General features: G+C 42.2%; 1 protein-coding gene across 4 annotated transcripts in view; it reads left to right on the top strand.

Annotated features, from left to right (window-relative positions):
• The window catches only part of EGF (epidermal growth factor), a 94456-nt gene continuing 83548 nt past the window's right edge, over positions 567-11474 (top strand). For 3 of the 4 annotated variants that reach the window (XR_002346366.1, XM_021100462.1, XM_021100461.1), the window contains exon 1: positions 567-1179. Coding sequence is in view for 3 of the 4 variants with exons in the window: in XM_021100462.1 (XP_020956121.1) it covers positions 1053-1179 (127 nt within the window). In the remaining variant the exon portion in view is untranslated. 4 annotated transcript variants of the gene reach the window in all.

The following is an 11474-nucleotide window of genomic DNA, read 5'->3' as shown; positions in this document are numbered from 1 at the left end:
TGATGTTTTATTATGGTCCTGCTGAAAGAAAAGGTGTCTGTGCACACTGCAGCTCTTCATCTGGCGTCAGGGATTTCCCTTTGATTTGGAAAGAATAATCTTTCAAATTCCGCTATAAAATATACTGGAGGGAGAGAGAGAGATTAAGCTCCAGGAATGTGCATGGGTGTTGACATTTGGTCACATCACAAGCTGAAGGTCAATTTTCTGTAGTATTCCTCGGGCGAATGATCAATGGCTCCAAGTCTGAATTATCAGCAGTGCTATTCACCGTTGATTTATGCAACATGGTTTAACTTTGTCTCCATCCTTCCAGATAGTAAAACATAGCCCGGATTCAGCAGGTACCTCGCAGACACCAGGAGCAACTCCACAGCCCCCTCCTTGCCCTCTCCCTGGTTCTGCCCAGAATGTTTATGATGAATAGCCAGCTATCTCCTCCTTGGCAGCCGTCCCTGCTTTCCGGGAGCGTGGAATTGCCCACATTCACATTTGCAAACAGAGGCTCACTCAAGTGTCACTAAAGGAGAGGGGTGGAGCCAAAAAGGCTTTAAAAAGGAAAGGGGAGTCCTTCTACTTCTCAAAAAGGGAACCGTGTTTGGGGAAGAATCAAATGTCCATATTTCTTCTTTCAGCCTTATCAAGGGTTCTGGTTGGAACTTTCCACCAACTTTTTCCTTGTTTTCCTCTCTCTAGCCTTGGCTCTGCCACTCTCTGCCTGTCACAGTGAAGTCAGCAGCAGGCCTCCAGGGCAAGGCTGTGAAACTGTGAAATTTGCCATAAGGGTGTCAGGTATTTCTTACTGGCTTCCCAGAATCTTAGATCAAGAAACCTTTCCCTGGCATGTCCCCTTCAGGTTGCATTTGGACGGTGTCTTGAGTTGAAGGAGAAGGAGCTGTAGAGGGCAAGAGCAAAGCAGCAGAGGAAAAATGCCCCAGAGCTGCAGGCCAACCCGGGTGGACACGCTGCGCGTCAGACATACCCACCTTGCCCGGGCTATGCTCAAGCAGAGTCAACTTATTTTCTACTGAGAGTTCAAGCCCGTCAAGATAATGCTGCTCTTCCTTATCCTTCTGTTGCCGGTAGTTTTGAAATTTAGTTTTGTCAGCCTCTCAGCACCAGCGCGCTGGAACTGTCCTGAAGGCTCTCCCTCAGGAAACGGGAATGCCACTTGTGTGGGTAAGTAATTCCATCAAAAGGAGCTCACATCTTCCCAGAAACTGTCCTCTGACACCTGTTCATTCTGTCTTGTATACGTGGGCATTTTTTTCTGATTTGCCTTTGGGTGTGTGTATTTGCTAGCTTTTTGTTTTCTGATGCATGTGTATTTCCTTATAGGTTACTGGAGCTAACTTGCCACTAACTCTAAAAATCCATGACTCTCAAACTGTTCTTCTGTGTGTGAGTGAATAGGTCTCATTTTAAAGAGCTGAACATATCTTTTCATATAAACCTCCGTCTTTATTCTGAAATGAGGAGTGACTAAATACTTAGTTGATTTGCTCTATACGGGAAACTGGGGAAACAGATGGCTGTGTGTGTGAATTGTTTCATTTAAGCCATAAAGAAAAAAAAAATCCCCCTTTGGATAATTTTGGGTAAGAAATTCAGAGGTTGCTAAAAATCAGTGACAAATGAGAAGGGAAGTGAGAACAAATGTGATTTTATCCTTGTGAAAGTTAAGCTAAGTTTGAAGTGAAACCTCCTCCCCATTCCCCCCCTCCCGCTGTTTCTGAAGCTCTGACGCAGCTCCAGTTTTTAGTAACAGGTGCACTGTAACTTTGGCAATGGTGAGAAATGACAATATGCTACAACCCCTCCCATATTAAATGGGTTTTTCATCAAGAGGAAGTAGGAATTCTACTGAATGCAGAATAACAATGCTGAATAAGGATTTTGCCTGAAAAACGTTCTCTCTATTGATTCATTGTATTTAATCCTTGGGTGAGTCTGCTCAAGCCTGCTGCTCAAACAAGGCAGTCATTTCTATCTATTACAGAGCATGCACTACCCTCATATTCCTTTCTTGTCATTTTGCCCTTTTGAGAAGGGGTCTGGCTCCCAAAAAGAGGTAGGTAGAGGGAAACATGGTAAAATTTCCAGAAGAGAAACCTCTGGAAGATAGTGCAAAATACCGAGAATAAAGGGAACAGTTCTGAGCCAAACTGCTGACGCTGGGTTCCTGTGCTGGCTCTGCCACGAAGGAAGTGACCAATGAGGAAGTCAGGACTCTGTCACCAGGCGACATTCATTAGAACAGGTGAGCAGAACCCTAGGATATTGGAAGGAAGGACTGAATTCTAATTATCTCTATGTCCCCAGCACCTGGAACCTTTCTGCTCAGTAAGTTCTTGCTGAATGAATGAGTCTTTCCCTGATCTGCTGACTCCACAGTCCTAAAGATGAGCTACCAAAAGGGAATGACAAAAGACAAAAACGTCCTCATGAACCCATTACTCTGCTGCTGGAGGCAGAAGTAAACTTTTGCACATAAATGTCCAGTGGCCTGGACCCTCTTTGGGCTGAGGGAATCTTCCCGAGAGTAGTTGGCAAGTGACCAGAGTCAGGCACTGCCATCTGCATGGGATGAGGGGAGACAGTGGGAGCTGGTCAGGACGAGTCGAGAGCCTAGCAGGGCAAAAATAACAAGGAAATGAACTTTTACACATGGTTTAGAGTGTAGTCTCAGGGAACAATCTGATTCCTGATAGGAAGCGAGCCTGGCCCATGCTTCTCGCCACCCCTGCCAGTGGCTCAAAAATGTTTTCACTGAGGCTGGTTGAAGAAATAAACTTGAAGTCCAGGATAGAAACAATGAGTTGGGGGGACTCTTTCACAGAGAGGAAGGAGCAAGGTTTTAGAAGCAAACACACTTCATTTCAAATCCATGCTACCTACTTAATACTTGAGTTAAAGCAGAATTTTGGGGAGTTCCCTTTGTGGCTCAGCAGAAACGAACCCGACTGGTATCCATGAGGATGTGGGTTTACTCCTTGGCCTCACTCAGTGGGTTAAGGATCTGGCGTTGCCTTGAGCTGTGGTGTAGGTCGCAGACGTGGCTCAGATCCCGTGTTACTGTGGCTGTGGCTGGCAGCTGCAGCTTCGATTGACTCTTAGCCCGGGGACCTCCATATGGGGCAGGTGCAGCCCTAAAAAGACCAAAAAAAGGTGGAATGTTACTGAAAACCCATAATACTTCCTTTCAGGATTATTGTGGAGATTCTTTAAGATAACATGGGAAATTCATCCACCACGCAGGCTAACAGATTGTACTCAATAAATGTCCTCTTGGCCCCTTATCTTGGCTAAATCTCTTTGATCAACTCATATGACAAGATGCCTTATTGGAACACTGCAATGACATGGCACAGATCCCATAGAGTGTGGAATGTCCGGGTGCCACTCTGTGACTCTCTGTTTCTTTGCTCCCTCATTTCTTACAAGTCACAGGTCTAAACCCCCTCCTTTACACTCCATGTCTTGTGTTAGCTGATAACTGCCTGGGTCACACCCTATGCCCATGCATTTCAGAGGATAGTATTTCTCTTCCTTAAATAGATACGGTGCCATCATCTATTTTTCCTCTAATTAAATTCTACTTGCCTTGGTCCTTGCCCTTGGCATTGACACAGACCACCTGTGGCCAGCCTGACCCAACAAAAAGAGTGCTTTGTAGTCTGATTCAGGTAACTATGCAAGGTAGTCTTGCATGGGACTGTAGAACCAGATAAGCCAAGAGATAACAATACAGAATTGGGTTTTCTTTTCATTCCTCCTCTCCCCCACACCTCCTGTGTCTTTTTTTTTTTTTTTTTTTTTTAACCAACCGAGTATTCTGTTAGCTTCTGTTTGAGTTATAGTACATAAGGAGAGCAATAAGGAAAACTGCTGAAAAGTGGCTTCTGAACTTTCAAGCCTGTTTGCCCCAGGGGAGAATAGCAGTTGAAAAGCACCTGTTCCTGTTTGATGTCTGTGCCTGCATTATTTATATGAACTCTTCCGGTGAATAAAGTGAGGAAGAAGCACAGGCCAGGTCTCAGAGAGCTGGCTGCAGGATGGATCCTGGGGAAATCACTTTTAGCTGTAAACAGTGAAATCACTGATTTCAGCACCGGCTAAGCCTGGGTCAGCTTCCCAGTCATGTGCAAACCAAAGTAATTCCATGATCAAAATCTTGTTTGCTTTTTCAGCCAGAGTTATGCAAAAGCCTTAAAAAATAAAAACTGCAAAAAAATTACAGGAATGATCTTTTGTGCATACCCCCTGAATAAAACCATCCCCTGAGTTCTCAGTGGGTTTGTAGTCTTTGAAGGGTAGTAGAGCTTGGTGATAAACAGCTTACATCTTGGAGACCACCTGCCTGGGTTCAAATCCCAGTTGTGCTGCCTGTGAGCTGTGTGTCTCATTTTGTTCATTGTGAAAAAGATAGTTACTTCCTCCTCCCAACATTGTCATCAGGATTGTGGTACAGTATTTGTTTTCAGTGCTGGCTGTATGTTAGAAACCACCAATGTCCAGGTTACCACTCAGCTGATGTGGTCGGAGTTCTTCCAGGGGTTGAATCTGGGCATCATTTTCTGTGACTTTCCCTTGGTGATTGCAACAGGCAGAATGGGCTGCCCGGGCTTAGGACCACTTAGTTAATGCATGTAAGGTGTACAAAACCGAGCCTGGTATGTAACAAACCCTCAGTAAGTCTTAGCTGCTATTAATATTTCTATCATTGTTAAAATTATGTCATTGGTGGAGTTCCTGTCGTGGCGCAGTGGTTAACGGATCTGACTAGGAACCATGAGGTTGTGGGTTTGATCCCTGGCCTTGCTTACCTTGCTCAGTGGGTTGAGGATCTGGCGTTGCTGTGAGCTGTGGTATAGGTCACAGACGCTGCTCGGATCCCGTGTTGCTGTGGCTCTGGTGTAGGCCGGTGGCTACAGCTCCGATTCGACCCCTAGCCTGGGAACCTCCATATGCCGAGACAGTGGCCCTAGAAAAAGCAAAAAAAAAAAAAAAATGTCATTGGTGGTGATGGTAGTTTTTCTAAATATGGCTTAGTTGCTTCTATATTAATTGCATTTCTTTTACACATGGGAAAACGCCACATTCGAAAACCTGATGGTGGTTTTATACCATCACAATTTGTAGTCAAAACAATTTCAACATACATAACTTGTATTTTTGTACTCCGAAGAAATGATAATTAAAAATACAAAACCATATCAAACTGGTTTGAGTGAGTGCCCTTGTGCAATTTCAGCCTCAATATTTGTCTTTCTGTGACATCAACTGATAAAAAATTCCACTGAGAGCAAAGTAAGTCTGCTTGTTAGATTTCTTACTGGTAGTAAGTCGAACCACAGCACAAACAAGCCACTTGAAAGTGATTATTTCCATTTCTTCCAAAAATTTTTTCTTTTTTCTTTTTTCGTTCTGTTTGGAGATCTTTAAATTTGTAAAGTTGTTGAGGGCATTCTTTTTTTTTTTTTTTGCTTTTTCTAGGGCCACTGCCTCGGCATATGGAGGTTCCCAGGCTAGGGGTCAAATCGGAGCAAGTTAGTCTTCAAATTAATTTACATTTTTGGGTTAGTTGGAGGTTGTCTATTTTATTTGACATTCAGTTTAGAAGTTGGAAAGTGAGAATTATTTGCTTATGTCACTGTAGAGTAAGTCATTGTTTCCCATCAAAAGCAAAAGGACTGGTAATTTGGCCTAAGTAAATTCTACAAATTTGCCTTCATGAAAATCCATCTGAAATAATTCCTTGTATAGTATAAGCAGTTCTAAAACAAAAACAAACAAACAAACAAACAAAAAAAACCCACTCCAAACTCCCTCACACTGGTAAAAAAGTTACATTGTGGGCATGTGCCCTCAATACATGCTTGTTTATTTATTAGTTACTTACATCTTATATATACTAATATTCCAAGCATTATACAACACACATAATATTTCTAACATTTTTCTCTCCACACCCTCTTACTGTCTTTAAGTAGGAGAGACTTACTTGGGAAGACTGTTTCAGAGACGTAGGAAAATGGTGAAACAAATGCTTTGTCCTTCTTCCTTATTAGCTCAGCTCTTTTACTTAAGCATGAAGAGAAAAGCAAAGAGATTGCTAATTTCTTTTCAAGTAAAGGGGAGTTATTTATAGTGAGTGACTTTTCTCGGAGGGTCTAAGGGTACAAATAGAAATCGATCTCCCCAGTTGGCTACCTCAGTGCCCCAGGATCCTTCCAACAGTTGAGGTGCACTGCCGCTCTTTCACAAGGGCCAGAAGAACAGATCACATCTTTAAGAACAGGCTGCAGTTTCATAAATTCCCAAGCCCTCTTAGGATTTTTAAATACAAATGGCCTGATGCCCCCTCCCCTGTTCTGGAGAAGGCCAGCGCCTCCCTCCTGTGTCTCGGAGGATTGCCGGGCATGAGGACGGAGATGCGGAAGGGAGGGCTCTGTGTCCACTTGGTCCTTCCACTGAATTAGCGACGTCTCTGTGCCTTGCTTCCCTTACGAGCTGTCCCTTTCCACTCTCTCCCCTGACATCCACACCACCGTGTTTCCCTTCTGAAAAGAGCCAGTGCCTTGGACTCTAAGGCTACAGACTTTACCTGAAGGCCTGGGGGAAAAAAAACAGTCATGGTCACATCCTGATCTAGCCCATCAAAGAACTAGAACAAAATGTTTTCATTCCTGTACTTAAAAATGAAGTAAATGCTGTCTCTCTGGGGCACCCGCCTCTTGCCATCTTAGCCGCCTAAGATCTTCGTGCTCTCAGGTACCTGCATCTACACCTAGTTCTCTTTTGTTGGCCTCCTTCCTCTACCTCAGTGACCTACAGCCTCAAGTAGAACATGGGAGATTTCTTTCTCCTCCAGTTCTCTTTTCTTGATCATATCCTAGGCCTTTCTAATAAATAATAATAATTTTTTCCCCTTTTCTAGGGCCACTCCCGTGGCATATGGAGGTTTCCAGGCTAGGGGTCGAATCGGAGCTATAGCCCCCGGCCTACACCACAGCCACAGGAATGCCAGATCCAAACCGCATCTGCAACCTACACCAGAGCTCACAGCCACACTGGATCCTTAACCCACTGAGCAAGGCCAGGGATCAAACCTGCAACCTCATGGTTCCTTGTCGGATTCATTAACCACTGCACCATGACGGGAACTCCTAAATAATAACTTTTAAAAAACTTTAAAAATGATGTAATAGTACACTTAAGTCTTAGAAAACAAAACAGTTGTTTCCAGAAGAGAAATTCTGCAAAAAAAAAAAGGGTGGGGCAGTGAGTAGGGAGTTCTCTGTTTAAGGATTCGGCATTGTCAGCGGGGCTGTGGCTAGGATATGATCCTTGGCACCCCACGGTGGCCAAAAGCACAAACAAACAAACAAAGAACGAGAAGTTCTGACCACAGGTTCAACCAATCTTTTCACTTTTCTTTCCACAATGGCCAAAAAACAAGTTTGAGACAGAGGAACTGGGAGGCAGGTCCCAGGCAGTGGGAATACCACCTGAAGAAGAGACTTTTCCTGGACTCTCAGGCTGGGATGGGGCTGTGAAATTCCAGGGTGGGGAGTGCCCTTGCTTTGGCCTGGTGAACACAGGTCAGAAGTGAGGCAGGACACTGCCTTGAAAGGAGACCTTCATAGGTCTGGTCATGGCCAACTATTACAAGGTAATCTGTGCCTTGTTCTTTTCTATTAATCACCAGTCTTTAATGAAGGTCTTATTAAAATTTGGAGATTGATCTCACTTGTGCTGGGGAAAATGAGAAAAAGGCCAGTCCTGCTTTTCAGGCGAAACGGTAGAGTGAGTGGCAGGCAGGAGGGATTTCTTCCATAAGCACTGTGGCCTCACAGTGATATATCCGGAGGTGGGAGAAGGATGGATGAGAGTCTCCAGAGGAGGCAGATGAGAGGCAGAACATTCCCCAGTCAGTGGTCTACCCTTAGGAGAATCAAGTAGTTGGGATTATGAAGCAATTATTATGTCTCCTCTCTTATTTTGATCACTGACTTGTCAATTCTATTGCACTAAGTTATTTAGATTAACTTATATCTTGTCTCTTAATCCAGTTAGAGTTAAAAAAGCAAACATCAGAACTCAGATGAAAGGTAACAAAAATTTCTAACTCAGAAAATAAGTCTTCTAAAATCTGTTCAACTTTCTTAACCTTTTAGTCACTTTGATTATAGTGGGAAAAAGTAGGGAAAGAAACGAGTAACTTTCTAACATGTGTAAATGGCCTGATCTAAGATATCTCAGCAATTATTTTAATGAAGTAGTTTTGTAAACTTGTTCTGAACAAAATATTATAGTCTCAATAACTAACCTCCATAGCTGGAAAGCTTTCTCAGAATGTCCAGGTCAGTTTTAAACAACATGCTTTCTTTCAAGGAATTCCTAAATATTTTTCAAGAAATTCTCACATTCCATAAAGCAGTTTCATGTTTAGTTTTAGTAAAAACTCCAAATTTGAACAATCCTAGAGCTAGGGAACCAAATGCTAGTTTCCTTATGTTGTAATTTCTAATGTTAGAGTCAGAATTAACTTGAAGAAAGAACTGAGAAGAAAATCAACTACAGCAACAACAAAAACCTTGACCACTGGAACGTATTTTTGTCCTCCACTGTGTATCTACTTCTTGCCTACAGATCAGCTCTTTCATCCAGAATGCTAATACTACTCACCATGAAGGATGTTTTTTTCTTCTACAAACTGTCATTGTATAAACAGGTCAAAGATGGAACATCCATCAAACTCAGCGCTGTCATAATATATGGCTGCCGACATGAATCCTGTGCGTTTTGGGTCCTTCCCTAATGAGGTTTAAAAACATACCCTGAGGCAGAGCTCCCAGGGATCTTCTGATGGTTTTCCCCTCCCCTCTGAAGCATACAGTTATTCTATTTACTACAGGAATTTAATCTTTCCTTGGTTTACAGGGAAATTGTGAAAGTTGCTATCATTGATGTTAATTTACCCAGTGTGTGGAAAGATATATCTTTTTAAAAATTTATTTATTTATTTATTTATTTATTTATTTTTATGACTGCACCTGCGGCATATGGAAGTGCCTAGGCTAGGGGTTGAAACAGAGCTGCAGCTGCTGGTCTACACCATAGCCACAGCCACACCAGATCTGAGCCACCTCTGCGACCTATGCAGCAGCTTGTGGCAACGCAGGATCCTTAACCCCAGGAGCAAGACCAGGGATTGAATCTGCATCTTCATGGATTCCAGTTGGGTTCTTAACCCCCTGAGTCACAATGGGAACTCACGAAAGGTATGTCTTTTAGATTCAAACAACATTGTTGAGAATTTTAAACGCTCTGAGTGGATCAAAAGTCACTATATTTTGGAAAATGTATTTGAAAAAACCTCTGAAATGTTTATATTTTTGGCTATTCTAATGAATAATGGCAAAATTTTCATGTAAGAGGAAAAAATAAGGTATGTGAAGAAAACTTAACATAGCAAATCTCAGTGCATTTAAAAGGCACCCAATGCTCATGAGAAGATGATAGGGGACTGTTTTTTAACACTGATGTATTATCTTCTGGAACAGAAAGCAAAAGAGAAGCAGCCTCTGCATGGCTATCCCTCTTTAGTGCAGGCTATGTGGATGCATATGAAATGGCCAGGTTTTATTACTTCCAATAGACAGAATAAACTGCCATTTTTCAAACAAAGGATACATTTTAGACAGAGTGAATTGTGGCTGGTGCTTTACACAAGTGGACTAATCTTGCCCCAGGAAAAACCGAAGCCATTTAGGACAGGTGTTGGCTCCAGTGCCCCACTTGCTTGTGCCCTGTATGAAGGGGCTTCCTCTCATGTAAAAAATGCAGTAAGCCTGGCAGGTCCTGGTAGGCCTCAGCTTTTGAAATTGATAAGGTCCAATTATGTAGTTGATATGAGCTGCTAACACTTACCTCACAGGATTGTTATGAAGACTAAATAAATTAATTCATGTAAGGTGATTAGAATCTTATCTGACCTATAGTGAGTTCTCAGTAACTATGACCTCTTACTCTACCAAATACCATAAGCTGAGACATATTAGAAATACCTTCACTTTGTATAATTTTTCTAAGACCTATTTCTTTAGATTTTCAACATCTCTTAGAGAATTCTGAAGTTGTTTATTTATTTTTATTTTTATTTTTTTTTTTGGCTTTTTGCCGTTTCTTGGGCTGCTCCTGTGGCATATGGAGGTTCCCAGGCTAGGGGTCGAATTGGAGCCATAGCCACCATCCTATGCCAGAGCCACAGCAATGTGGGATCCAAGCCGCGTCTGCAACATACACCACAGCTCATGGCAAAGTTGGATCCTTAACCCACTGAGCAAGGCCAGAGATTGAACCCACAACCTCCTGGTTCCTAGTCGGATTCGTTAACCGCTGAGCCACAACGGGAACTCCTGAAGTTGGTTTATTGGCATGAGCCAAATCCTAACAATCATCTTAGAGTATTCTCTGTTATTTGTTACTATCCTTGATGGATGGAGTATGGCACACAATCGCCAATTAATTATTTTTCTAAATAACTATTCTTGAATTTGTTCAAGGATTTACTTTCAACATGCCAAGAAAATTATATGAAGTATTTTTTCTCTGTATTTCTACAGCAATATATAGAGCTAAGGGCTTAGAAATTAGTATTGGTCAAGGTGGGATTAGTGAGAACAATGGAACTGGATTCAAGAAACATCCAAATTCGAACACTTCTTCATTTTCTTTTGTTTCTGTCCATTTGACTAGAAATACTCAGAATGGTACTGAAGGCTCCCTGGAGGTTTTGGATATTATAGCAAAAATGACTAAAGCCTCATACTCTTAACAAAATACTTGTTCCTTCTACTCCCTGCTGCGGTAAAACCTGCCTAAAATAATACATGGAAAACCACATGACAATAGATTAAATGTGTTCTTTGCCAGCAAATACTACTGAAAACTTCATAGAAAGCATTACTGACATTTTAAAGAAAGAAGTATTAGAAAAATCATACAGTTTGAGAGTAAAGGTGTTTCTGATATATGGTATTTTCTAGAAACTAATAGTGAACATTTACTGAGAACTCACTGTATGTCAGGGAAAACTCTAAGGACTTAGCATGAATTAATTTATTTAGTCTTCATAATAATCCTGTGAACTAAATAAGTCCTATTATCATCTCCATTTCCAAGATGCCACTGGCTCAGATCCCACATTGCTGTGGCTGTGGTGTAGGCTGGCAGCTGGAGCTTCTATTTGAACCCTAGCCTGGGAACTTTCATATGCTGTGGGTGTGGCCCTAAAGAAAGCAAAAAAAAAAAAAAAAAAAAAAAAAAAAAAGACTCCTGCTCTGCCCTCTAATCCCTTGACATTCACCCAGGGGTGGGGGTGGGGAGCTTAACAAAGAGAGACTAAACTGGATTCTTTTAATTTTGTAAGGGCCACACCTGCAGCATACAGAAGTTCCCAGGCTCGG

The sequence above is a fragment of the Sus scrofa genome, chromosome 8 (genome assembly GCF_000003025.6).
Source record: "Sus scrofa isolate TJ Tabasco breed Duroc chromosome 8, Sscrofa11.1, whole genome shotgun sequence".
Classification (NCBI taxonomy): Eukaryota; Metazoa; Chordata; class Mammalia; order Artiodactyla; family Suidae; genus Sus; species Sus scrofa.
Note: the sequence above shows the minus strand (reverse complement) of the source record. Positions and strands in the feature narration are given on the sequence as shown.